Consider the following 26,802-nt stretch of genomic DNA (forward strand, 5'->3'; position numbering starts at 1 on the left):
CAGATTATTAGCCATGCTACTAGCCACTCGCAAAAGGAGCAGTTGCTCTTAGATGCCTGCAAAGATGTTATCTCAGAGCATGGCTGAGAAACGTAGTCCTGTACTGGTAGCAAAGCTCGTCTCATCTGGAAAGGATGATATATACCATGATAGTTAGGGAAGTTAGTGAAATATATCTTCAGTGTTCCATATATATATATTTTAATTCTTGCTTGCATTGTAGTCCATACAGCAGACTGTTCTGTCCCATGAGCCTTCAATAAAATCAGTGATTGAAAAGGGAGAAGCACTTTTTGATCTGGTGAATGATGTGGCTCTAAAGAACAACATTCAAGACCTTCAGGGCAGTTACCAGGAACTCTGCAGCACAACAAAGGTAATAAGTCAGGAAGAAAACTCTAGGTTCTCTCAATTTGCTGTATTTTTCCCGTCTTCAAGAAGTTGACTATTTGTTTCATGCTGTCATGTCACACCCTGTACATGGAGCCAGTTATATTTAATTACTTTTTTTTTGGAGGACGGGGGGTGGCGCAGGGATGATTCTTCATTACAGAAAGAACTTCTACCTCAATAAACCTAACAAGAGTACTTCAAATTAATTTTGAGTGTGGCAGGAGAAGTCTTGATAGCAGCAAAGGGAAATAGATCAGTGACTAGTTTGTACTATTGTTACAATTTTTAATTGCTTTGAATAGATTTCTAAATTATTAGAAATTATAAATTAAATTAAATATAAATTAAATTATTTCTTGAAGGGACAGATGCCCTTAAATTATACCATATTATCTCTCATTTCAGCTAGATCTTGCACAAACGCTATTTAATCTAGTTTAGTTGTTGAATGGAAGTCACTGGAAAAAATAAGATGCAAAATGAATATAATTTAATTCAGCAAGACCATTAGTAATTAACATTAATTCATTAGTCCACATGTATGTAGTACTTTGAAAGATCTAATACTTCTAAATACATCTTAAAGTATGATTATTCCCAAAGCTTTTAATAGATTATACTCCTAACAAGGATAAGCTCTACAAACCATGTCAGTACTTATGTTTGACCTAAGTACCTTTAATTGCCAATCCATCCACTGATCGCAGATAACTATATTTTTTTTTACAGTTGATTTTTGATTTACAGACCTTATGATCTATACCACAAAACTGATACCTATTGCATTACATGTAATGTTGATGAGTTTATAAAAATAGAGAAGCTTATGAAAAATCTTTTTTAAAAAGAATAAATACATTTTAACTCAATGTGTACATTCTTAATTTGCCCACCACAGTCACAGGCAATATGTATGTGCAAAGGCTGTAAGCAGCAGGGACCCAACCATAATATTTGGTAGTCATGTGCAGTCTCTCAAAGAGCATGTAGTAGCTGTTTCTAAGTGAACTTAATGTCAAGTTGAAAGTGTTCTTTTTCTTAAAGTGAGGAGAATCCTCAGTGTTTTCCTTAGTCTTCACAGTATAGTATTTCATCTGGGGTGAAAATACTGATTAGTACCACAGTTTATTCACACAAGTAATCCGTTTGTCTTCCTTAACAGTCTAATCATGTTCACAGGAATATAAATTTAGAAGATAACTCGCTTACAGTGCTTTCAACCTCTTGGTGGTTTTTGGTTTGGTTTTTTGTTGTTGTGGGGGGTTATTATTATTATTATTGTGATTACTTGAATATTTAATTTTGGTTATTTTGGACCACAGGCATATGTTGAAACCTTAGAGGTGAGAGTAAAAGAACATGAGGATTACAACAGTGATTTGCAAGAAGGGGAGAAATGGTTACTACATATGTCCAGCAGGCTGGTCAGCCCAGACCTCATGGAGAGTAACAGTCTTGAAATAATCACTCAGCAACTAGCTAACCACAAGGTGGGTTTGCTTAAACTTCCTTTGTTTGGTAAAATAAAATTTTTTCTTCTTTTGTTTCTCTGTCTGCACTCCAGAGCTCTATTTATTTGTCATTCACCTGTTTCATTCCTCTTACTGCTAACTGTGTAAATAAACATCATTGTTATTAATGCAGTTAACAAATCTATCTTGTTGTCAGCACTGTTTCTTGGATCAGATTCTATCTGTACAAGAGCTTTGTTGTATGCTGGTCTGAATTTTCTGTCAGATTTTTGCGGAGATCTCCCAGGAAATATACCACAAAAAGCAGATTAGGGTTATTTTACTCCTAAGGTATTTTTCGTCTGGCACTTTTAAAGTCTTTTTTTATCCTTAACTTTTCAAATCTTCCCCCCGCACCACCCCCATCCCCCCACCCCGCATTAGGTTGGAGCATTTCCTCCATTGCTTTTATTCAAGGTATTATTATGGATGCTATTAATGATAATCATTCACTACATCAATAGCCAATGCTTTCTAGAAGATAAAAGAAAGCAAAATCCAACCCTCCCCACAACTCCCTGCAACTGAGATTCCAAGGGTGAATATTGATATCTTTTAACTCATTGTGATTAGTGTGTTATTCTTTAAGTAACCAACCTCCTTGGATATAAATTTGTCTCCACCAAAGTCAATGAAAAGAACAGTCTACAGTGGAAGAGCTTATGGAATGAGATATGATTCATCATCAGATTTAGTCCTCATTACTAGACACAAGCGAAGCTGGTGGAGTCCCAGAGAGCATATGAAACAAAGGAAGATTAAGGCATGAGCATATCATGTTTACACATTATGACAGTCCTACTGATGTTTCTGTGGCATATCTATATACAGATTTTTGACAATTTTACAATGTGTATACACTCTAATAGCTTGACTATGACAATACACATAATCTGAAAACTTTTTCCAAATACAAAGACAAAGAGTATTAAGAGGAAAAAAACCAAAACCTCATTTAAAAAGCTGTGATGCAGAACATGTTTTCAAATTTAAAATATTTCTTCAAAAGCATTTTATCTATTTATTAGGCTATCATGGAAGAAATTGCAGGATTTGAAGATCGTTTGAACAACCTTAAGAGTAAAGGCGATTACTTGATCAATCAATGCACAGAACACCTTCAAGCAAAATTTAAGCAAAACATTCAAAGCCATCTTCAGGGAACAAAGGACAGCTATTCTGCCATATGTAGCACAGCCCAAAGAGTAAGTCTTGTTTCAAAAATATTTGTATGCCATTTAAGAATAACATGCATTATTATTTCTGCAAGTGCTTGTTTCTTTAAATGGCATAAAACTTTCTACTGTCTCCATTTAAATTGAGCCTACAGGTTACTAATGTAGCACTTCATCATTACTGTGCTACAGTTGAATTCCTTGTGATCCAAATGTTGCCTTGCAGCCAGCAAAACTGCTGCCTATCAGTTCTGACCTTAATCTTGCCGCACCCTTGCTACCTTCATGTTACACTAGCTTCTCAGCAGCTCCAGCAAAGGAGTTAGAACTATTCCTACTTCAAAAGCTAGGGAGCAAATTGCACTCTTAACGTCAGTAGTTTGCACATGTACATAACAGGTCTTAACTATGTGCTAGGAAATACTGTTGCTCTTAGTAAAACCAGAATATACAGTTAAGAAGGGCTACCTGGGTCATTCTGCTAATCCAATCAGGAGATCAGGCAAGCATAGCCTAAAACCAAAAAACAAACAAACAATCAAAAAAAACCCAAACAAAAAAAACCCCAAAAAACCACCAACCAACCAAAACCCAGAAAACCTCACCAAAAAACTCCACCAGAAAACCCAAAACAAATGCCCAAAAAGTAGAATTCATTGTCAGGAAGATTTGTAGAGCTGCATAAAACCTCATACTAGATCAATGGCAAAATGTTGAACAAGAATACAGAAATAAGAGGCAATGTTCTTTGTTTGCATCCTTATTTTTTCTTTCCAGAAGGCTTGCCTTAGATACTATCCATCTTCTCAAATTAGCAAGGTGCAGTGAGAGCTTAAGGAGCTTTCATCCCTTGGTACTTTTATGTACAAGAGCTAAAATAACCACAGCCTTAATAGTTCTGTATTATCTGCAGTTTTCAAGGTGGGAGAAGAGAGACAACAGTGGCTCTCTTGAAAAGGTGACAACCTTGCAAAATGTTTATTTTAGGTGTACCAGAGTTTGGAACATGAACTCCAGAAGCATGTTAATCATCAGGACACTCTACAACAGTGCCAGACTTGGCTGTCTACAGTGCAGTCAGAGCTAAAGCCAACTACCTGGACACCTTTCAGCCTGGCAGATGCAGTTAAACAGGTAAAAGTTCAGCACTTGAAAATGCTCAGTTATCCTTAATAAGGTGAGTTCAGGTAAGAGCTTTATATTAATAGAAATTAGATATTCTCTGACCTTCTCAGAGGGCTGTGTAGCCTCTTTGTTTATTCCCAGCTCCCAAGGGAATACCATGAGTAAAAAATATTAGGTGAAAAATCACACAGGGCTTTTGCTAGCTCTACTGAATGCTGAGAAATTTATTACTGAAAAAAGTTGGATAATTAGATAACCTGTTCAGATACTCCGCAGATTTATCTAGCAGGGAGGTTGTGTCTTTCTGCTTCTCCAGTTGCCGATCTGTCTACTAATGTTCCTATAGGAGACCTGGTTTCATAGTACCATGGACACAGAGTCTGTTACCAGGCAATTAAAACAATTTTTCAGCCTAAGAGCATAGAATTGCCTCCAGACCAATTTAGCCATTAAGAATGGTTTCGTTGCTTCTTGATTATTCTTAGAAACCTAATGTATTTTATGTTGGATTTGTACCTTGTTTTCAAATTAAACTGGTATGGTACTCAAAATGCTGGAATTCAGGGCTGTCTCATCCACCATGTGGCTTAATAGAGACCTTGAAATAACTACAGACAGCAGCTCCACAAGGGTGGGTGGAGCAGAGGGTGGTGGTGGGGCCAGCAGATCAGTACCTTCCCAGTGATGTGCAGAACTGCAGCATACAGGTGAGGAGAGCAGAGTCCTCCTGGTGTCAACTACCATCTGGTGATCACCAGGCAAGTCTGTAGGGATGAGGCCAGTCCCAGGTGGAGGCAGGAGGTCAGGGCAGCAAGGCAAGTCCAGGAGCATCAGCCAGGCACAGATGCACCTATAGCGTAGCTCGGGTGAGGGCCTGAGCTTACATGCAGCTCTTGAGCAAGGGGGAAGGCTTCTGAATGCTTTTCCATTGGCCAGATTCTAGCTGGGCTGAGTCAGGGCTGGCCCTGAGCAGACGTGGCCAAACCCCAAGGAGAGGGAGATAGAGGTTGCAGAGTCCTTTGGTGCACTGAGGGCCCTGACCATCCCTGAGGATTAGGGACCTGTTCAGTGCTTAACCGTTCTCAGTGTGAAAAATAGTTTCCCTCATATCTAGAAAGAATTTCCTTGTTGCAGCTTGTCACTTTTCCCTCTACTATCTTTTCTGCTCACCTCAGCAAAAGAGTTTGGCTCTGTCTTCTCAGTACTGCCCCCATCTGACCCCTTACCGTTTTAAGTAATGGCAGACTGCAGTTAGCCTTTCTCCAGGCTGAACAAACCCAGTTCCTTCAGACCTGCCCAAATGCCACATACTACAGCCCCATATTCTCCCCCCCCCTCCCCCCCAGCCCTTTGCTGGACCTATACCAGTTTGCCAATATCTCTTCTATGGGGGGAAGAGGGAAACTGGGCCAAATACATTAGGAACAGCCTGACATGTGTAAGTAAAAGAGAACAATCACTTCCCACAGCTTGCTCTCTGCATTCTTGCTAGTAAAGTAATTTGGGATTGCCACAAGGGCACACTGCTGTTGTGTTCAACTTTTTGCCTGCAAAAAGGACCCACCACTGCCCCTCTGTGTTAGGTGGTCACTCGCCCCTCCTCCCTGGGACTCTAGGAGGTATGTTATTGCCCTGCTTGTCAATACTAAAACCATCATTTTCTTCTGGGATGAGGAAACTTCATAGCAAGAGGTGAATGGGCAATGTTGAGAGCAAGAACCCTTAACAGTGTCATTTGTCTGATCTTGGCAATTGTAGATACTGAGGACATTGGGAGGGTTTCAGAAGGTGTAGGAAAGCCTGTTGTGCCAGTGGGCTGGATCCATGATCTATTAGACACGGGATAATTTTGTAGGTATAGGAACATGACACTTTAATAATCAGATAAAGCTCTGCTTACTTTCCCAAGGTGAATTGGAAGCCACCTTGTTGAAACTGTGTGTATCTACGTAACGATTTATATATAAAGAAATAAACTAGGTAACACATATATCACTAAGCACTTTGATAATTGGATGCTAATCAAGTTTTTAAGAGTTAATCTTTTCCCTAATTATCACAGAGCAGCCTTACCTAATAAAATAGTGTAAGTCTACAGGTAATGGAAATAATAGGATAAAGTAAAAATGCTAAAAGGCATGATTGTAATAAACTCTGAGACCATGGAAATAATCTTTGATTTTATTTGGGGTTTATCTTCCCTCAGGTAAAACATTTCCGAGCTCTGCAGGAGCAGGCCAATACGTACTTGGATCTTCTGTGCTCCATGTGTGATCTGTCAGATGTCACAGTGAAGAGTACAGCAACAAATATTCAACAAACAAAACAAATGGTACAAGATAACCACAACAACCTGCTTTTAATCCTATTGAGAGCTTTAACTTCCTTGATCTGTCCCCTTTTAAAGAGGTCATATTGGGTAATGGTTTAAAGAAATGTCAGCTTACTTTCATCTTAAGTATTTCTTTCAGAAATAGTTTTCTCTTTCTACCCTTTTTTTTTTTTTTTAATTAAATCACACATTGCCATCCTGATAGTGATACAAGGACACACAACAAAGGCTGCTAAAGGCAATGTTACAAGATGTTGGTCTAAAGCCACACAAATAACATTCTGTAGAAGAAAACCATACAAATTATTTGTTTTCATAAACCACAATTCAATCTATTCTTCTCTGTATTTTATTAAAGCTTAGACATATTTTAATGTTATTTATACAACAGTACACTTATGTTCTTATTAGGATATACTAATATATTATAATAATCATAAAAAATTATGGTGGTTTAATTAATAAATCAGAGTGCATCTATTTCAGCATATGAATTTATAGAAGTATACCTCAATTTTAAGTTTTAAAGTATCATAATGCTTGGTTTTAGAATAAAATTATAAACATAAGTTTTTAGAAAAGAAACATTATGAGCATTCCTATTGTAAAAATGAAGAATTTAGTTTCACATACACGTACAACCAAACTTTTGAAACTACTTCTACCAAGAGTAAAAATCTAATATGTACAGTAACAGTATTCCATACCAGAGAAGCAAATTGTACAAATACAAGTAATTCATAAAAAAAAGGCAGTCCAAATGTTGACTAACTAAAAGGCATCCCAAACATCAGATTCTCCTTTTATATTTAAAGCAGTGAAACATTTTTAATAAATCACAGGTGGTACAGTGCTGAGATATATTAAGCTGGTTGAGTGTCTAAAGCTTAAAGGCACCCTACTCTGTATTTGGAGCAAAAGAAGCTATATGACTTGGTTTAAGGTGATTGATGGCCTCAGATCCGGTAAGCATTCTTATTGGCATTTTACAAAAGGCATATAGGGAAAATAATGGGGCTAAGAAGATTAAATGCAAGTGTTTAGTTTAAGCTTTTATTTGGTCATTGAAAAGGCATGTAGGGTACAGCCGAGCAATATTCTTGGCATGCAGTAGGCTAAATTATACAGTTAATTTAAGCTTTAACAGAAGACTGAGAACACTTTGAAATACACACACTTATAAATATACTTGCTTCTCTCAAGGGTGAATGATAATATTTTTTTACAGCTTTCCTTTGATTAGTCTGATTTTTATTACTTTGGGAAGGTTAAGACTCTTTTTGTGGATATTAGCCCCTTCAGAATCTAGTGCAGAAATTTGCTTTAGTGCAGTATTGTGCTCAGAGGAAGAATGATATTCATCCTCCATTCCCCAAAAATAGATGCGTTAAGGCATTCCTACTCCTTTTCATTTCTTTTCTTCTAGATTGAGCAACAGATAATGCACTCACAGTATTTGGCTCAAGGTTGGGAAGAGATCAAACAAATGAAGGCTGAGCTCTGGATGTATTTCCAGGATGCAGATCAGCAACTACAGAATTTGAAAAGGAGACGGGCAGAGTTGGAGCTAAACATTGCCCAGAACATGGTACTCCAGGTTAAGGTAAGGAGGCTTTGGGTTAAGAACAGAAAGTAAGGAAGAAGTTCATCCTGTGGCTGGTATTACTATGACTCATGTTACATGCACGTATTGCATACTATTGCTAAGTATGTTCTGAGCAAGAGCAAAGAAGACAGAGGAAAGAGTGTTTCCTTATTGATGCTACAGGATGACACAGAAAACAAAACACTGTACTTTAATATTTTTTGGTTTTGTTTTTTTAACAGTAGACAATTTTCAGTCTACTGTTCTGATTTGTCTTTGCTTTTAATAGCCTAATTGCTGATCACAATGGACTTGAAGATAAGATCTGCAACTTAATGCTTGCTAAGTTCTTTGAGTTGAATACTTGTAAATTATTTAGATCTATTTCAAGATTAGCCTGGGAAACTATTTAGTGTTGCTGGACTCTGAAAACTACTGGAGAATAAGTATGATAGAAACCCAATTTAATTTACCCTAAATAATGAAACAAATGCCTTCAAGTTTTCCATCATTCTTGCTCATTACAGAAGACAGAATTTTTATGGCCATTCTGCACACATCACAAACATCAGTAAAATAAGAAGAAGAAACAGGAAAACAGATTATTTCTTTATTAAATTATTAAATGCTTAGGTTTTGCATTTTTGGTCTAGACTTTGCTAGTATTCTTTTTCTGATACACCAGGAGTTAGGTGAAAAGTAAACAGCACTTCCTCTTCGTGTTTGTTCTACAAGCGATTGAACAAAGTCATAGACCTTGGAGATACCTCCGCACAGTGTGGACTGAAATCTGTTACACTAGCTATCATTAGAGTCCAGGAAGAAGCAGGAGTCTGTATTTCTTCACTATTTCAGTCAGGAACTTGTTATGAAAGGCAGGCACCTGCTGTACTGTCAGATGTGGCACGATGTGTATTTTTTCCTTGAATTTGCCCTGGTAAAGGAAGATGCCTACCTCCATTTGAAGCAGTAACAAAGTGGAATGAGGTAGAGCTGGGCAGTAGCATCTCTTCTCCAGAACTCCTAGCAGCCTTCAGTGAAAACATGTCATCCGACCAAAGTGATGGAGCTGATCATGGTTGTTTAGTTACAGTTATTGGAACTAGAGTTTGGGAAAATATCATATTTACCATATTTACAGCATGTAAATGCTGAAAAATATTTGGTTAGTTTTAGTTGTTAGTATATTGTATATTCTTTTTCTGGGTTTTCTGTGACTTCTTATTAGGTAAAAAATGTGTATGCAGGTGGGCTGTTTTATTTACCAGAATTTATTAACTCAAATAGCGATCATACCTAGATAATCATTGGCTTTGTTTCAATAATGACAGCAATAACTGTCACTGTTATAGAAGCAGGACAAAACAAAGTATGGATGTGGGGTCTCACTGACTCATGGACTCTGTGTCATATTTTTAGTCTCTAACGAAAAAGGAAAAGGAAAAAAAAAAGAGCTAGGAACAGTACTGGTAAAATTAATTCTTATGAGACCCAGACTATGTTGAATGTTTTAGTGTACAGTGGGAGCTGTGCTAGTCCAGAAGCCTGGACAACAAGGTGTGACTTGATCATGAATTCTATTTATGATTGGCACATGGAAACTGCTCTGGTTTGCTTTCATGTCTATAAGCAACCTGTCCTCACCTGAGTAGATGGGGAGGAAGGTTAGGGGTGGGGAGAAGGCACTTCTTCCAATTTACATCTGCACAGCATTTGCCTGGGCAGATAACTAGTCCTTACACAATTTATTCATTTATTTATTTATTTATTTCAGAGGTTTTATTTAAATTCCATCTTAAAATTATGAGGTGTCACCATATTGGTTTTGACATGTGTCTTTTTTTCAGGAATTCAGTCAGAAGTTGCAGTCTAAGCAGTCAGCTCTTACCTCTGTGACTGAGAAGATGAACAAACTAACCCAAGGACAGGAATCACCGGAACACAAGGAAATAGGAGAACTGAGCAACCAGTGGCTGGACCTCTGTCTTCAGGCGCACAGTTTGCTCATACAGAGGGAGGAGGATCTGCAGAGGACGGGGCATTACCACGAGCGCATGAATGTAGTTGAAGTTTTCTTGGAAAAACTCACAAAAGAGTGGGACAACCTCGCTAGGTAAAAGAGGAGTAGCATGCACAAAGCTTACTTAGTGCATATGTGCCAAAAGGGCTGTTTACAAAGTTTCTCTAAGTTCGATCCACTAAAACTCACTTTTTCCATGCTTAATTAAAAGCAAGCCTCCCTTATTATAGGACAATTACCTGTATTGAAATAAGGAGAGTTTGAGAAGCCAGATCTTCAGTGTTTGTCTTTAAGGCAAGTACTGATTGATCTCATCTCAGGGTGTAGCTTTTTCTGATATTTCAAGAATTTTGACTATTTTGTTTGAGGTCCTTCATTTGTATTTACTGTGTTTCATATTTTTTCATTGTGATGTTGTGTTTTATCTATTAGACTATTATATTAAATCTTAGTTGCTGCTGCTAAATTTTTGCAGATGCTTTGTATAGCATAAATACACCAGCTGTGTGTAAAATTGTGACAGTCTATTACTTACATGGAACAAGATTCACTTCAGCCTCGATATTGTTGTTATATGTGTGATATAACCAGTATGCTCTGTAGTATTCATGTTAATTTGTATGGTTAGCCTTATGACCATATTGCAGATGAAAGGGAGAGGAATAAAAATGTTAAATTTTTTCAGTAATATTCAAGACTGGTCCCTTCAAAAGAATCTGAAAACTGTAGGTATTTATAACATTGATTTCAATATATAGGGGGCTTATAATTCATCCTGATCTCTCTTAAAAGTCTGTCCTGAGATAGAATCTTACAATTAATTTCTGTCCTGTCCGTTTTGATAACAGATCTGATGCTGAAAGTACACACGTGCACCTTGAAGCTTTGCAAAAATTGGCACTGGCACTACAGGAAAGGAGATTTGCTCTGGAAGATTTGAAAGATCAGAAACAGAAGATGATAGAACATCTGAATCTTGATGACAAGGAATTAGTGAAGGAACAATGTGGTCATTTTGAGCAACGCTGGACTCAGCTGGAGGATCTTGTCAAAAGGAAAATTCAAGTTTCTGTTTCAACCTTAGAAGAGCTCAGTTTGGTGCATTCCAAATTTCGGGAACTAATGGAATGGGCAGAGGAGCAACAACCTAGTGTCTCAGAGGCTCTTAAACAGAGCCCTCCTCCAGATTTGGCTCAGAGTCTTCTCATGGATCATCTTACCATTTGCAGTGAGCTTGAAGCCAAACAGCTTGTTCTGAAGACGCTTGTGAAGGATGCTGACAGGGTGATGACCAACCTAGGTCTCAATGAAAGGCAGGAACTGCAGAAAGTACTTTCTGATGCGCAGCACCATGTAGATTGTCTCAGTGATCTGATAGGTCAGAGGAGAAAGCACCTGAATAAAGCACTGTCTGAAAAGACCCAGTTCCTCATGGCAATCTTTCAGGCTACAAACCAAATTCACCAGCATGAGAAGAAGGTAACGTTTCCGGAACACATTTGTCTGTTGCCAGAAGATGTGAACAAACAGATCAGGATTTGTAAGAATGCCCAGGCTAACCTGAAGGCCTATCAAACTGAAGTCACAGGCTTGTGGGCTCAAGGAAGGGATTTAATGAAAGAAGCAACAGAACAAGAAAAGAGTGAAGTGTTAGGTAAACTGCAAGAGCTACAGAATGTGTATGACACTGTCTTACAAAAGTGTAACCAGAGATTGTTAGAACTGGAGAAAAATATAGTTTCCAGGAAATATTTCAAAGAAGACTTAGATAAAGCTTGCCATTGGCTAAAACAAGCTGATATCGTCACATTCCCAGAAGTCAATGTAATGAATTCTAACTCTGAACTATACAGCCAGTTGGCAAAATATCAACAGATTCTCGAGCAATCTCCAGAATATGAAAATCTGTTACTTGCACTGCAAAGAGATGGCCAAGAAATCCTACCATCACTTAATGAAGTGGATCATTGTTACCTGAATGAAAAACTTAACATTATCCCTCAGCAATTCAATACCGTCACTGCTCTGGCAAAAGAAAAATTATATAAGGTTCAGGAAGCAATTTATGCCAGAAAAGAGTATGCTTCTTTGATTGAGTTGACAAGTAAAGCACTAACTGAGCTAGAAGATCACTTTATTAACATGGACAAAGCTCCAGCTGCTGTTTTAGCCAAAGAAGCTGTGTCACTCCAGCAGGCCTACAAAGATCTCTTAGGTGAAGTAGTGAGCCTTGGTGCAGCAGTGGATGAACTAAACCAGAAAAAGGAGGCCTTTCGAAGCACTGGCCAGCCATGGCAACCAGATGAGATGCTAAAACTTGTTAGGCTATATCACAAGTTGAAGAGGCAAATAGAACAGAAAATCAGCCTATTGGAAGACACAGTAGAAGCATGCCAGGAGCATGAGAAAATGTGTATGCAGTTTGAGGCACAATTAGAGGCAGTGAGGAAGCAGCAGATAAAGGTAAATGAAGAAACACTCCCAATAGAAGAGAAGTTGAAAATATACCATTCTCTTGTGGGCAGCTTGCAAGACTCTGGGAGTCTTCTGAAGCGAATAACTGAACATCTAGAAGCCCTTTCTCCTCAGCTTGACTCATCTGCATGTGAGGCAACAAATCACCAAGTGCAGTCTTGGCAAGAGAAACTGAAGTCTTTGCATGCTGCCATTGGTGACACTGTGATGGAGTGTGAGAACAGACTTGTGCAAAGTATAGACTTCCAGACGGAAATCTGCCGCTCACTCAACTGGTTGAGACAGGTGAAAACAGAACTTAATGGAACATTAAGTTTGGACCTCAAACTGCAAAGCATCCAAGAAGAAATCCGAAAGGTTCAGATACATCAGGAAGAAGTGCAGTCAAGCCTGAGAATAATGAATGCACTCAGCAATAAAGAGAAAGAGAGATATATGAAAGCAAAGGAGCTGATACCTGCTGACCTGGAAAACACTCTTGCTGAGCTGACAGAACTAGACGGTGAAGTTCAAGAAGCCATACACATGAGACAGGTTAGTGCACCCTAAGTATAATTAGTTTCTCGCTCACGAAGCTGAAAAAGTTGGCTCTGTGGCTTGCTGTTTGTAATCATCATTAAAGGATTGATTTTAATAATCCTGTTGTTCAGGTTTTTTAATCACTTAGCTTGTGGCCTATTGCCATGGATGACTTGGGAAGGGGAGAAAGGGTTACTTAATATGCATTTATACCTGCATGTAGAAGTGCAAACTCACTCAAAACCTACTTCCATGTAGTCTCTACAGACCTTTATCTTAGATACAATGAAAGGAAAAGAAAGCAAGCATGGGCAAAATCCAGACTCTCAGCAGAGGATATTTTTGTTGCTGCTGTGAATTTTGTGTCTGTGACCCTCTGTATAATTTTCCCTTTTATTTCAGGCTACCTTGAATAAATTATACAGCTTCTGCCAAAGATACTATGAAGTAATGCAGATAGCAAATGACTGGCTTGAAGATGCTCAGGAATTTCTACATTTAGCAAGAAATGGTCTTGATGTTGAGAACTCTGAGGAGAACCTAAGGAACCACATTGAATTTTTCAGCACAGAAAGTCAGTTCAGTAATCATCTGGAGGAGTTACAGGGCTTTGTATCTGAGATAGAGCCCTTTATCCAAGCCACAGCAAGAGAGCAGCTGGTGCAGAATGTAGTTGAATTGGAGGAAAAGGCCAAAGGGACAAAGCAAGATGCTAAAACCCAGAAAGAGCAGTTACAAAGGTATATTCATCTTTTTCCTTTCCTTTCATTTTAAGATCACCTTGTTGGTGATGGAAGAAAGAGATCACAACATTAATTGATGTTTTGTAAAATGTTTGTACCACTGATGAGAGAAGTAGATACCGGGACTCAGAGCTATGGGGTTCTGTTTTTTCCTCTGCCACTGACTGAGTAGATGTGCCATCCTGAGAAAGCTATAATAAAATTATATAAAGCTTGGAACAGCACCAAGAAGAGTACAGAATCGTTGTCCCTTATTTTACCTGGTATAAGAGCTATACAGAAACAAATCGAAGCAGACATTTTGAACTAAAAGGAAATACCATTTTAACCAGCATAACTGTTACTTCTTATTCCTGAATGTTGTGGATTACAAAAGTTTGGGTGGGTTTAAAATGCAACGTAGGCAAAGTCAGTGAGGAAGAGTCAAACAAGGGCTGTTAAATGCCCAGCTGTGTCTGTAAGGCACAGCTGAAAATCAGGAGCATATACTTCTATGTATGCTTTTTCACAATAATCTTTGTTTTTCTTGCAAAATACTGCGTAACAAGCAAAACTAAGCAGTTACATTGAAAACTGGGTGCAATAATATTCTTCATTTTCAAATGCTTTTATATTGCATTAAATTGTTAATTGTTCTTTCTGGAACTATATTTGTTTAAGGTGTGTTTCTGAGTGGCAGGAATACCAGACAGAAAGACAGAAGGTTATTGAAGTGATGAATGAGGCTGAGAAAAAATTATCTGAATTCTCAGTAGCTAAAGCTGCTTCTTCTCATGAAGCAGAAGAGAAATTGATAACACATAAGGTAAGGTACTGAAATTTATATGAAATACTTTTCCTTCAGTGAAAATAAATGTACATTATGTAGATTTCTACTTGTGGCAACCTGAATTTGAGTTTTTAGATTTTTTTTTTCCTGTAGCGCTTAACTGTTCATAGCACACCAAGAGGTGTTCTGTGTTGCGCAGAACGCACATTTTATTTGTGGCGTGACTGAGACAGCTATCTTTAATTGCTTTTCAGCTCAATGTCTGTCTATGTGCCTGTGACTGTAGAGAACTAGAAGGAACCAGGAGATTCCTAAAAGCCTTGGGTACATATGTACCCTACAAGAAAAACTGTGTACCCTACAAGAAATTTGGATCAATAGAAATGTCCTTCTGCTTTGGATCATACGAAATAGTTTTACTAGGACAGGAAGGGCTGGGTTTTAATATTAAGTCTCGTTTAGTCTGAAAGAAAAAAAAAGAAGTAACTTAAAAGAATTGCTCAAGTATTTAGGTTGCTAATCAGTTGTCTTAGTATAGACAGTTAGTGACATTTCAGACATCCTTCCATGGTCTCCAGCTGTGTCTCTGTGAAGGCAGGAATGTCCCCTTAAGAGTAATGTCATGTCTGCCAGCTCCATGACAGTATCTTGACACCCTTGGACATTTAAAATGGCATTAAAGATAAACATGACATAAATGTATGCTTAAACACATGAATGGCTGCTTTCATTTTTAGACCCTAATAGAAGTCACTCTTTGCTATGAGAAGGGTCCTGAATACTCATTTCCATCCCTTCTGACGGGCTAGCAAGGAAGAGAAAATCTGGTTGCACCAGATTTCTGCTGCTTCCAGAGAGCTGCATTTTGGACCAGGTCCTTCAAGTAGCTGTAGCTAATATATTGTGTATAAAAATAAAGTGAGACCTAACTGCCTCCACTCAGCACAGAATACCTCCTTTTCATCTGCAGTGGATGGAAGTGGCTCATCTGCCCCCAAGTGTGTTGAATAGTTATGAGCTGTGTTGTAAAACAGGAGAATGGTGCTTGTTTTTGCTTTTTTCAGACTCTTGTGTCTGTAGTGAATTCTTTCCATGAGAAAATCACAGCCCTAGAAGAAAAGGTTTCACAGCTGGAAAAAGTTAGTAATGATGCCAGCAAGGCAACTATAAGTAGATCCATGACAACAGTTTGGCAGCGCTGGACACGGCTCCGGAATGTAGCCCAAGAACAAGAGAAAATTTTGGAAGATGCAGTGCAGGAATGGAAGGGCTTTAATGATAAGGTAACTTCTGGTCTTGGTAAATCCTCCTTTGTTAACTGTATGTAGGTTTTCACTTATTATACTGCCTTATTAATAATCTTATGGTAGAGAAAACTGATAGCAGGAATAACAGCTATTTTTTGCAGGTCATAGAAAAAAAACAGTTATGGAAGACCTAGGTTTAGAACCATTCACTCCAAGGTTTGCACTGTTCTTTTATATGCATCAATGTATAGTAAATACAGAGTTGTTTTGGTTTCTGGTAGTTCTTCAGAATCTTCTCCTCAATGTTTCTCTTCCCTAGATGGTCTATTATAGACTAAGTCAACCTCTTTCCCCCTCTTCCCCCCTCGCAAAGAGTATGAAGTTGCTATTTCTAAGTTTATGCAGTGGTGATATTCCCTGCTCATTGATCATGTGTCTCTTTTTTTACCTTCTATCTTACCTGACTCCTTTTATCTGTTGTCCATTATTTTTATGCTCAGATTGCAGGTTCTCTGGGAATGGGGATAATCTTTTTATTAAATGTGTGGCTTGTGCCAAATACAGGTCTGCCCTGGGTTAGAGCTCTATGTCCTATGGCAATAAAGATAATAAACGCTAAAAATATGAGGAGCCACTCATCACTTGACAAAAAAGTCCTTTAGCAAGTCCTAGTCCACTGTGAAGAGCTAGGGCTAGCTAGCCCTATGTAGCACATTAGAGCATAGATTTATGTATGCTATAGAGACTGCTGCACAAGCTGTATACCAGAACTGTTTTAGAGCATCTAAATGTACAGCACTGGGTTTAGCACCTTTTGGTATCAGTTGTACTAGCTTCTTTTTAATTTCTTTATTGCCAAGACTGCATTTCTTTCCATAGATTCAGAAAGCCACCATAGCAATAGACCAGTTACAAGGTCGCTTACCAGAAAACTCAGTGGAAAAGGCATCCAAGACAGACCTTCTGGAACTCCTGGATTACCACAGTAGTTTCCTTCTAGAGGTGGAGCACCAGCTGTCATCTTTGGGCCTGCTCAAACAGCACGCTGTCAGCATGCTTCAGGATGTGGAAATAAAGCCTCCATCTCAGGAGGAACTATCAGTCATGCAAGAAATCAAAGCAATGCAAGATCGATGCCACAAGTAAGGCAATATTTTTAAAGATTCAATACAAAAATGGTACCGTATGATTCATTAAAAAGAGTTCACCTGTCATTTTTGTTATCATTAACAATTAAAATACTTAAATATTACTGTATTTAAAATAAGTATCTGTTTAATTTTTATTTATTTATTTATCTTTAATTTTGAAATATGTTTATAGCATTATTTTTTATTTCCATCAGCAGGAGTATCCTTTTTAGAATATGGACTTCTTGCCTTGTGGAATTATAGTGACTTATGTAACAGTTGTATAAACAACATTAAAGTTGTAACTGGTTTTAAACACTTCCATTGCATCTCACCATCAACAGTAACCTTTTATCTTTTTGTATCCTAAGTTGTTTCTCACTTTGTTTCCCCTGTTGTAAGCACTTAAGGTGCTTAAGCACTTAAGGTGCTTAAGCACTTAAGGTATCAAAAGTAGGTATCTTATGAAAATTACAGGGGACTTTAGCGCATATGCAAATGAAACAGATCTTAACATTTCACCCTGCAATTATATGAATGTTTATCTAAATCTAAAATGTAAAAAGGAAGTTTTATGGCTACGCTTTAGGACTTATATCCACCTGATAACTTCACTAAGATGCCATTAACTAGATCCCCACAGTGGGAAGCGGGAGAGAGACAGAGAATGGAAAAAAAGAGTGTAAACCCTGCACCTAGCCTGTGCAAAGTTCATTGTGTGCATGTGTAACTGATTACATTAGAATAGCAATCCCTGTAGAAAATGTGTAGATATTAGCACTTTTGTAATTCCATTCTTCCCTTAGAATTGGTTTCTAAGAAATAGGGTCTGTGATGATCTCATGCTCATGTCAATAAGGCATGATTCAGCTATGAAAAGTTATACAAACATAAATCAAATTTGGGAATATCAAAGTAATATCCATGTCACGTGCATAAGAGCTACAAGCTGTTGCCTGAAAAAGATTCTGTTTTTCACAGGAGATCCAAGTTCTTGAGGAAAGTACAAAAATTCTGTCTTGGTGGAAGTGTGGAGATAGGCCCCTGGATCAAAAATGGCGTTCAGATGCTTGATCCATACCTTATCCTACATATTCTGCCAATGCAAATCCCATCAATAGGGAATTACTTTAGATAATTTATTAAGATAATTAAGATAATTCAGATAATTTATGAATTAATTTAGATAATTTACTTTAGAAAATTTACAAGTTACTTTAGATATAGATATCTGCATCTGAACTGGTTAATTCTCATTCTTTAATTAGTGGAGAGGAATAGACAGGTCTAAGATGCAGTTTTTCTGATCTATTTTAGAAGTTTCTTTTAGAACGATGATGAATCATCCTAAGTCATGCCCTAGAATTGCCTGCTCCCTCCACTGACAGTAAGGGCAGTCTGTGGTGATGAGCTCATATGTAGATGTCTGTATTGTAAACACTTGCATTTCTTCAGAAGAACTGTGTGCTCAATGTCAAAATACATAAACCTGCTAATTAAAAGGACTGAACTGAAGAAAGAACATGAGAAATTTGTGTGCTGCTTTAGTAGTCTGTTGCAACACTGACCCACTTTTTATTACTATGGATATGGAGCTATCAATTATAATATTTATTCAATATTTTTTCCAAAGTGATGTTTTTTAGAAGTTTCTTAATTCTTCATAAATAGTTGTTGTTTCTTTGTTTCTGAAGTATGCAACAGAAAGTGAAAAAAGGTGTGAAGGTGGTGAAACAGGAGCTGAAGGAACGTGAGGAGGTTGAAGCAGAGATTAATATTGTGAAGTCCTGGATCCAGGAAACAAAAGAATATTTACTAAGCCCTGATGTAGAAGTGGATACTCAACTTCAGGAGCTGCAGGTATATAAAATTTATCAATTTCTAAATTATAAAATTTATTTTTGTTGTAATCTGCTAGTGAGTGTTAATCAGCTCAAAATCTCCACGAATTCAAATTAGACAATATTCATTAGTTTTTGAGTAAGCCACATTCATAAAGTATGAAGTAGCTGATGGGCTGTAATACCTTATTTAAAGATATTTAACATATATTTAAGTATTTGCATTTATGCAATTTTATGTACTAACATATTGTTCAGTAATTTTTCTCATCATCTAAAATATGGAGAAACTATAGAATGTGAATGGACAGAATGTGATGTTACTTTTCTATCTTGACAGTTTGGGGTGTGGAGGGAAGCAACAAAATAAAATAAACTCATTTCACTGAAGGTGCTGAAGACTTGACATTTTCTATATACATGTGGTCACACAGGAACACAGAACCGGACAGGCAGTCATAAATGACAATCCAGGGAATTCCAAGATAAGATTCTTTTTAATGAACTGATTAAAAATTTGAAAGCAGTTAGCTTTGTTGCAAGCGGCATGTAAAGCCTGCATTTGCTATGTTTACATAGACGTGTTTTTCCCATTGTTCTTAACAATACTGTTTTTCTGTTGTTAGTCTCTCCTTGGTGAAGTAACTACTCATCGCCAGGCTGTTGAAAAAATGGCTGAACAGCAACAGAATAAGTACTTGGGGCTTTATACCATTTTGCCTTCTGAACTCTCTCTTCATTTAGCAGAAGTCGGGCTGGCCCTTGTAACTGTACAGGATCAGGTAAAGCATGGTAGATAAATGTATTACAGAACTATAGGCCTTCTTTAGATTTTATAACTTAGTGAAATACAGTATCTAAGTGTGCTCAAACTATGACAACATAGAGAAGTTTTATTACCTTCTTCATTTAAATTAGAGTAAGTTACATGAAAGTTAATTTCCCTTCAGGAGGAGACATTTCTGGTTACTGAATTTAATACTTATTCTTGACAGATTCAAGTCAAAGAAAGAGAAACTCAGCAGATCAAAACATTGAATCAAGAGTTTGGTCAGAAAATCCAGGGGATAGCAAATGAACTAAATGCTATTCTTTCCAAACTGAAAAAGAAAACAAATGATATAGCACAAGCTAAACTTGAGCAAAAGGTAAGACAAGACTTCGCTTATTTGGTTACACCATATATTCTTCTGAATTGGGACACTCACTTTATATCAAAGTTGTATTTGTGAAGATTGCATGACACATCTTTTTAATGTAGTCCAACAGAAGAATGGACAGAAATAAAGATTGATTGATGAGATTTTTAAATTATATTCTTTGCAAACTAGCCCATACAGGGATTTGAGTGAGTAACAGTACTTGGAGGAAGTAGCTGAGAGTAAAAGCAAGTCAGATGGACAAAGTTATGCTGTTCCTTCTAAATAATGAGTCTGACTGCAACCTGGGAAAATCCAAGAAGCTCACAAACTGTTTTTTGTCCCAGTCTGTACTGAAAAGACCATTCTTTACAGTACACCTTTACCTGTTGTAAATAGAATTTTACTTAGCCAGTAGTCCACCTCACATAATTCGGTGCAATAAAAAGTACTACTGGTGCGGTTAAGGGTAATGCAAAGTCCTCTTGGTGCTCTGAGTAGTTCAACATCTGTCTTTTATATCCGCATGTTATGTTGCTAAACCATGATACTGTTCATGGAATAATATTGTTTATCGTAATGATTGATCATAACTTACACTCGAAGGTGTGTCTGCCAGGACAGCCCTAACCTGAAGAGCTTGAAGTAACTTCCTGAAGCACCTGTAGCTAGAGCAGTGTTCTGGATCAATTTTTGCCTGATAATTGCAACTTACATTTCTAAAAGTAATTGGAAAGGAGCTAGAATGTTTGATGAGACTTATTTTATTGATATTACAAAAACAATGAGTCATTAACACCTTAGGTATAAAAACCAAATACAAAAAAACCCCAGTACCCCCTTCCCAAAAAATTGTAGCCCATAAGCATGTTATCAATCTATGAGAAACATGGAAAACCTTTTATGTTTCCTTCTTAAACTTTCCAGAAACTTTGTAACTATGGTAAGAAAAACTGATTTTAAAATCTGTCTCTATTGAAACAGTCTAGCATGATATAGACTGCTCCTGTGTCAAGATCAAGCTATGAAAATGCAAGTTTCAAATTAAATGAAAGTTTTTTATGATCCATTAATGAGTAATTACATATTTTTTGTAAGTTTGTGAGGGTTTATTTTCACGAAACAACAAAATTAAACCCCTTTCCAATAAATAAAAATCATGGCAATCTCTGCTGACCATTCATTTCAAAAACAAACACAGAAAGATGGCCAAGAACAGTTAATGTCACTCTGAAGTGACTCAGTCTTTTGCTATGGTAGGGAAAATGGTTATCCATTTCAGCCAGGAAGTCAGAGAATAAAGAGCAGTGGCACACATTTAAGAGATGACCAAACATCCTGCTGTTCTGCTTTCCTGCTTAGACAAGCATTGTTGGTTTCTGGCCAGAATAAAAATGGACCAAACTATGGAGACTTTGGACAGGGTGTAAAAGTTGCAAGTTGGACTAGAAATAATCAACCAGAAAACTAACACATTCTGGATCACCGATTTTCTTCTTTTTCTGTCTAGATCCTCAGTGAAGAGTTGGACAGCTGCAATATAAAGCTGTTGGAATTAGATGCATCAGTCCAGGACTTTGCAGAGCAGAATGTACCACTGGCTAAGCAACTGGCTAACAGGATAGGGAAACTGACTGCACTGCACCAACAGACTATACGGCAGGCTGAGTACAGAGCAGCCAAGCTCAGTCAGGTACGATCTCAAATAATTTTTGCTGTTTCCTTTCAGAAGCAGAAGGAGCATGCAAACTTCTCATTTATTTTCCTGTAGTTATGCAAGAAGGATAATTCCTTGGCACATCTGCCTATTATTAGTCAGGGCTTGCATCACACTTCGGAGTGGCACAGATGGGTCAGATCAGGAGGGTGGAATAATTCTGTGATGCTGCTTTAACATCCTTTTCCATGAATCATCTGCTTGTTTGTTCCTCTACTGCCCTGAAAAAGTTATAGACATTCTCACAAACAGTAGCATGCCAGGAAATAGTATCTCATTGTACTTTTGAAGGCCTCTGTCTTATTGCTGTTACCTGAACTTACAGCACTGAAAAAAACAAAATTTCTTTGCTCTAGTCACAATCTGTAGAGGGTGAATATAATTTGTAGATTCAATAGAAAAGCCTAGGTACAATGGCCCTGAAAATACGTATTGTTTATGCAACGTTTCAGCATTCATAAAGATGCTTCCCTTGCAGTGCAAAGTCTCTGAATCTTATGTATTTTTTGCTAATTATTGTTATCCCAAAAAAGTCTAGTTAAAAGCAAAGAAATGGATTTTCAATGATTCTGCCATCAATACCCTGATAAATTATGAGTTCTCTTTTTCTGCATGCCTAAAGAAACTTCTATAAGGCTTGAAAAAGATAACTATTTCACTACATTCTTTTCAGTTTCCTCTGAAAAATTGTTTTTGAAAAGAGATAGAAAATTACTATCAAAGTAAGAGTTCAAAGTACTTGGTGAAGGGATTTAACCATCAGGACATTTTTGTTCAGCACCAGGTAATCTACTTCATATCATGAAAAAATGATAGGTAAGGCAAACCACATGCAAATGCAGTTCAGGCATCTAGGATTTGATCCATCCTTCATACAGGACAAATGCATGAAAATCAATGACATTATTCCTGCTAAGTGAGAATAAAATTGGAACTGAAGAGTACTTTGCTAAATAGAAATTAGATTAATCAGAAAGCAGAGCTTTTATCCTGTATTTTGAAATAAGTGCAACATTCCTCTTTTTAGTAATATGAGAGACTGAGTGGATAAAGCAGGTTTGAAAAAAAGGTGATTTGGGGGATGGCATTGAAAGAGACAAGGGAAAATAAGGAATGACATAAAGGAGTCTTGCAGTGAGCCAGAAACTGAGCAAGAAGGTATTTTGGAACTTACATGTGAGGGTGAAATATGTGCAGGAAGTGTACCCTCTAGGGATATATTAGAGCATCAATGTACTCTCACAGTGTGACCTACATTCTTATAGTGCCTTTTTTTTCTCCTGAAATAGATATGCTTGGTACTGCAAGCAGACCTATTTTAACACCATAAATAGAGAAGTAATTAAGTTATAGTCAACAGTAAGGAAAAGTTGTTAAAACGATACCCAAGTTAAAAACAAAATTAATTTTATCATTCTCTAAGAACTGTACAGAATTATGCCTTAGGCTTAAGTGGATTTTTCTTTTATACCCAGGCTGCTTCACACTTGGAAGAATACAATGAGATGCTGGAGTTCATACTGAAATGGATTGAGAAAGCAAATATCCTTGTACATGGTAGTATAATATGGAATTCTTCCTCTCAGCTTCGTGATCAATTTAAAGCCTACCAGGTGATTAGCTGACCTATGAAATTTAAAGGGCAGTGTATGAAAGATGTTATTTTCTAAGCAATGAAGTTTTATTTCCTACACCTTTTTTTGCCTCCTTTCCTTGAGGGGAAAAAAAGTCTTAAAATGCTAGGTTTCTTTAACTGTTCCCCCAAGTCTTAAAGACAATTGTTCTGAAGACTGAAATTAAGATATATTGTTGGACAAAACTATGTGATTCAAAGTTGATCTCCATCTTTACTGAAGTGCATTGTCTTCATAGTAGCTTTTGATTGCATAGTGTGTCTATACACTGTGATTCTATCACAGAGTACCTCATTTCAGCTAATATTCCTCTAAATTTTTAGTTAACCAAACATGGTTTTCAGGGTGTTTTTTTTTTCTTTCTCCTTTACACTAAATTGAAATAGCCTTTGTTTTCATCTGATGAGTTTCACACCAAGTGTTCTCAGACTGATGCCCAATGAGTGAGTTTCTTCCAGTTGCTTCCTGAGCATCTCATATCAGAGTGGTTAGCTATCCCCGTGACGGTGCAGTTTGTTCCATGTGTGCCTGTGTGTGGAATGTGTACATGTGGGATCAGTGGAGCAGTTTGATAAAGTTCAGGATTGCCCAGTGTTACATGACCACGTGAAACAAATCAAAGCATCATAAGATGATCATGTCTCACTAATGCCAAAATAAGACTGCATTAATCATGTATTTTATATAAACATTCGTTAATTGACAGCTGTATTTACTTCTGCTAGGCAATGTAGTGTATCATGCTTTCTTATTCTGAATAAGAACCTCGAGGCAATTTTTCCAGAGGATAACTGGGAGATAGCATTTCAGGTTTGTTTTTGCTATGGCTTTTTTCCTGCTTCAGAAGTTGATGAGGATACGGGCTTAACCAATGCCAATCCACAGAACACTTTGGTAGCCATTTTTTAGGCAGCAGTAATGACTATTGCCCTGCTATAACACTGCACCCAAGTGCTCTCTGTTGCTTCCTATTAGGTACATAAGGCTTCCAGAACAAATCCTATCCATAGGTTGTGTATATTATATTCTTACATGCAAGTATGTATAACAAAACACTAAAATGAATGTGTTGGTAAGTACAGCTGCTGAAGCTTCATGACTTACTCTTTTGTTTCGCAGTCTCCATAAGCTGAAACACTTCAGTGCACACTCAGAATTAAGCAGATTGCCTAAGCCTTACAGGAAGTCTGTAGAACTTAATCATATGCTTACAGATGTGTACAAATTGAGGAATTTGCAGAACATGAATATACTTAAAGATATGCTTAATCTGAAGCTGAGCTCTGGCATTCAGTTTGTTCATATCTCCATCTAGACGATGCTTGATGAGTCTGGAGAGATTCATGGTGATCTTGAGGCCATGAGTGAGAGGATTGAGTATCTGGCAAGTGTATACTGTACTGAAGAAATGTCACAGCAAGTGCTGGAATTGGGGCGGCGCACAGAGGAATTACAGCAAGTTATCAAAGTGCGGCTACCAAATCTCCAAGATGCTGCTAAGGTATATGAACGCAGTATATATAGCATTAGCTGACAGCTAGGGTGGTGTGTGTATCATGTTTCTGAGACTATTAGCAGTGCAGATTATCTGTGGTCTATAAAGAGCATGGTTATGTTGTCTAAAGTTAGATATTTTGCACCGTCTGAGATACTGCCATCAGATGCCGTTCCAGACGGGGACAAGATTCCTGCAGGTCCTGTCATATCTGTCCATTCTGGATGGATGTATTTGGGATCATGGTGTGTCTCAAATGAGCGCCTATGTTTAGATACTTGAAAAGTGTCTGTGTTGGCACTTAATACTGTGCCATTTCCTTTATTTTTCTCTTAAAAGGTATCTAAAGCCTGTTATCTGTTCAGATCAGTACTGGACCAGACCAGGATTTCATACTGTAAGACCTACCTCTACAAGGGAGTGCAATGAAAAGAATGAACTTGCTTTTCCATGTCCCTGACATTTCTGTGCAGCTCTTCTATATGTGTTTATCGTTAATCTAAACGTGTGTTATGCTTATGCAATGCCTGAGGGTATAGTAAACTGGTGCAAGACACAGGGGAAAGCACAAAAGTATTTTCTACTTGCTCTTACCTTCAGGACAAAAAAAAGTTCTTTTTTTTAAATTGATAGAATAACTTAGGAAAAAAATCAATATTGGAATGGTATGATTAGTATATTATTTTTCTGCTGTCACCAGCTACAGTTACACACTACTAAATAGGAAAATATCTAAAGGCAACTAAGAGAACAGGCTACCACCAATTTTTAGGACGATCACAGCTGAGGTTTAAAATGGTCCTTCTCCACATTTGACTCTTATTTCACAACATTTATAGGACATAGCAGAAATGCTGCAGCTGCAGCAGGCACAACAGCGTAACAGAGAGGTTTTGAGAAGACCTTTCCACTACAAAAGCACAAATGAGTAAACCACAGTTTATGGGCTGAAGACTTGCTTTTTTTTTTTTTTTCCCATGGACCAAACCAGAGATTTGCATATAAGTAAGCATAGTAGAAGTGAAAATTACTAGCTTTAGTTCTCAGAGAAATTCTTGAACAATTGAATAAATTATTTGCAAATTCTTATAAGAAAACATGGATAAAAATAGAAGCCAACATAGATTTATGAAGAAAGAAAATAATATCAAAATGTCCAATTTAATTTGAAAGTAATAGCTAGATTTGTATATAAATGTACGATATGTCATATATCTTGACTTCAATAATGTTTTAACATGATATTGCTATTAACAAAGTTAATAACCTTATCTAGTTGAAAATATAATAGATTTATTTGTACATGTGGATGTAGATGTAAAGCTGGCTAGAAAACTTACCTGGTATGTAATTAACAATGGTTCACAGCCCAAAAGGAAGGATACATCAAGTAGGGTTTTGCAGGGCTCTTCCTTGGATCTGTTGCTATTCAGTATTTTCTGGTTTAGAAATCATGGCTTTTGGAATTCTTAGACAACACCAAACACACAGGGACTACCTGAAAAAAATTAGTCTGCTATTCAACAGACAGGGCAAATTATTACGTTTAGACAAGAAGAACCAGGCATGTGTTCCTCTGAATGAGGAACTACTGGCTTGATGCACCCTATTGAAAGGTCTGAAGTTTAATAATGCAGATTATGGAAAAATGAGTGAATGATGTCATATCATTATAAAAAATTCAAACACAATGCAGAAAACAAAGCATATAATTGTAAGGTACGTGAAGTAGTCCTTTTGTTCTACCTATTGATCACTAGCGAGGTTTCAGCTGTGTCCAGTCTTGCGGTTGAAGAAAGATTTGGACTCACTGGAGAACGAACAGAGGATAGTGATGATTGTGATAGGTGTATAAATTTTTGGAAAAGCATCATGAAAAAGGACTATCCTAACATATGATGTATTCAGAGAGAATAAAAATAATTTGTTTTTCAAGTCTATTGTTAATGGGA

At 37.3% G+C, this 26,802-nt stretch overlaps 1 protein-coding gene across 1 annotated transcript in view; it reads left to right on the plus strand.

Annotated features, from left to right (window-relative positions):
- The window catches only part of LOC309404168 (nesprin-1-like), a gene marked incomplete at both ends in the record, with an annotated part of 124,338 nt that overhangs the window by 24,165 nt on the left and 73,371 nt on the right, over positions 1–26,802 (plus strand). Inside the window, 16 exons of the mRNA XM_081998553.1 lie at positions 224–376; positions 2,933–3,109; positions 4,067–4,213; positions 6,411–6,536; positions 7,963–8,139; positions 9,969–10,234; positions 10,990–13,150; positions 13,538–13,875; positions 14,539–14,683; positions 15,712–15,930; positions 16,774–17,013; positions 19,492–19,647; positions 19,861–20,013; positions 21,515–21,697; positions 23,197–23,334; positions 24,671–24,856. Of these exons, the coding sequence (XP_081854679.1) occupies positions 224–376; positions 2,933–3,109; positions 4,067–4,213; positions 6,411–6,536; positions 7,963–8,139; positions 9,969–10,234; positions 10,990–13,150; positions 13,538–13,875; positions 14,539–14,683; positions 15,712–15,930; positions 16,774–17,013; positions 19,492–19,647; positions 19,861–20,013; positions 21,515–21,697; positions 23,197–23,334; positions 24,671–24,856 (4,965 nt within the window). The remainder of the gene's footprint in view (positions 1–223; positions 377–2,932; positions 3,110–4,066; positions 4,214–6,410; positions 6,537–7,962; positions 8,140–9,968; positions 10,235–10,989; positions 13,151–13,537; positions 13,876–14,538; positions 14,684–15,711; positions 15,931–16,773; positions 17,014–19,491; positions 19,648–19,860; positions 20,014–21,514; positions 21,698–23,196; positions 23,335–24,670; positions 24,857–26,802) is intronic.

The sequence above is a fragment of the Phaethon aethereus genome, assembly GCF_964289735.1.
Source record: "Phaethon aethereus genome assembly, chromosome: 3".
Lineage (NCBI taxonomy): Eukaryota > Metazoa > Chordata > Aves > Phaethontiformes > Phaethontidae > Phaethon > Phaethon aethereus.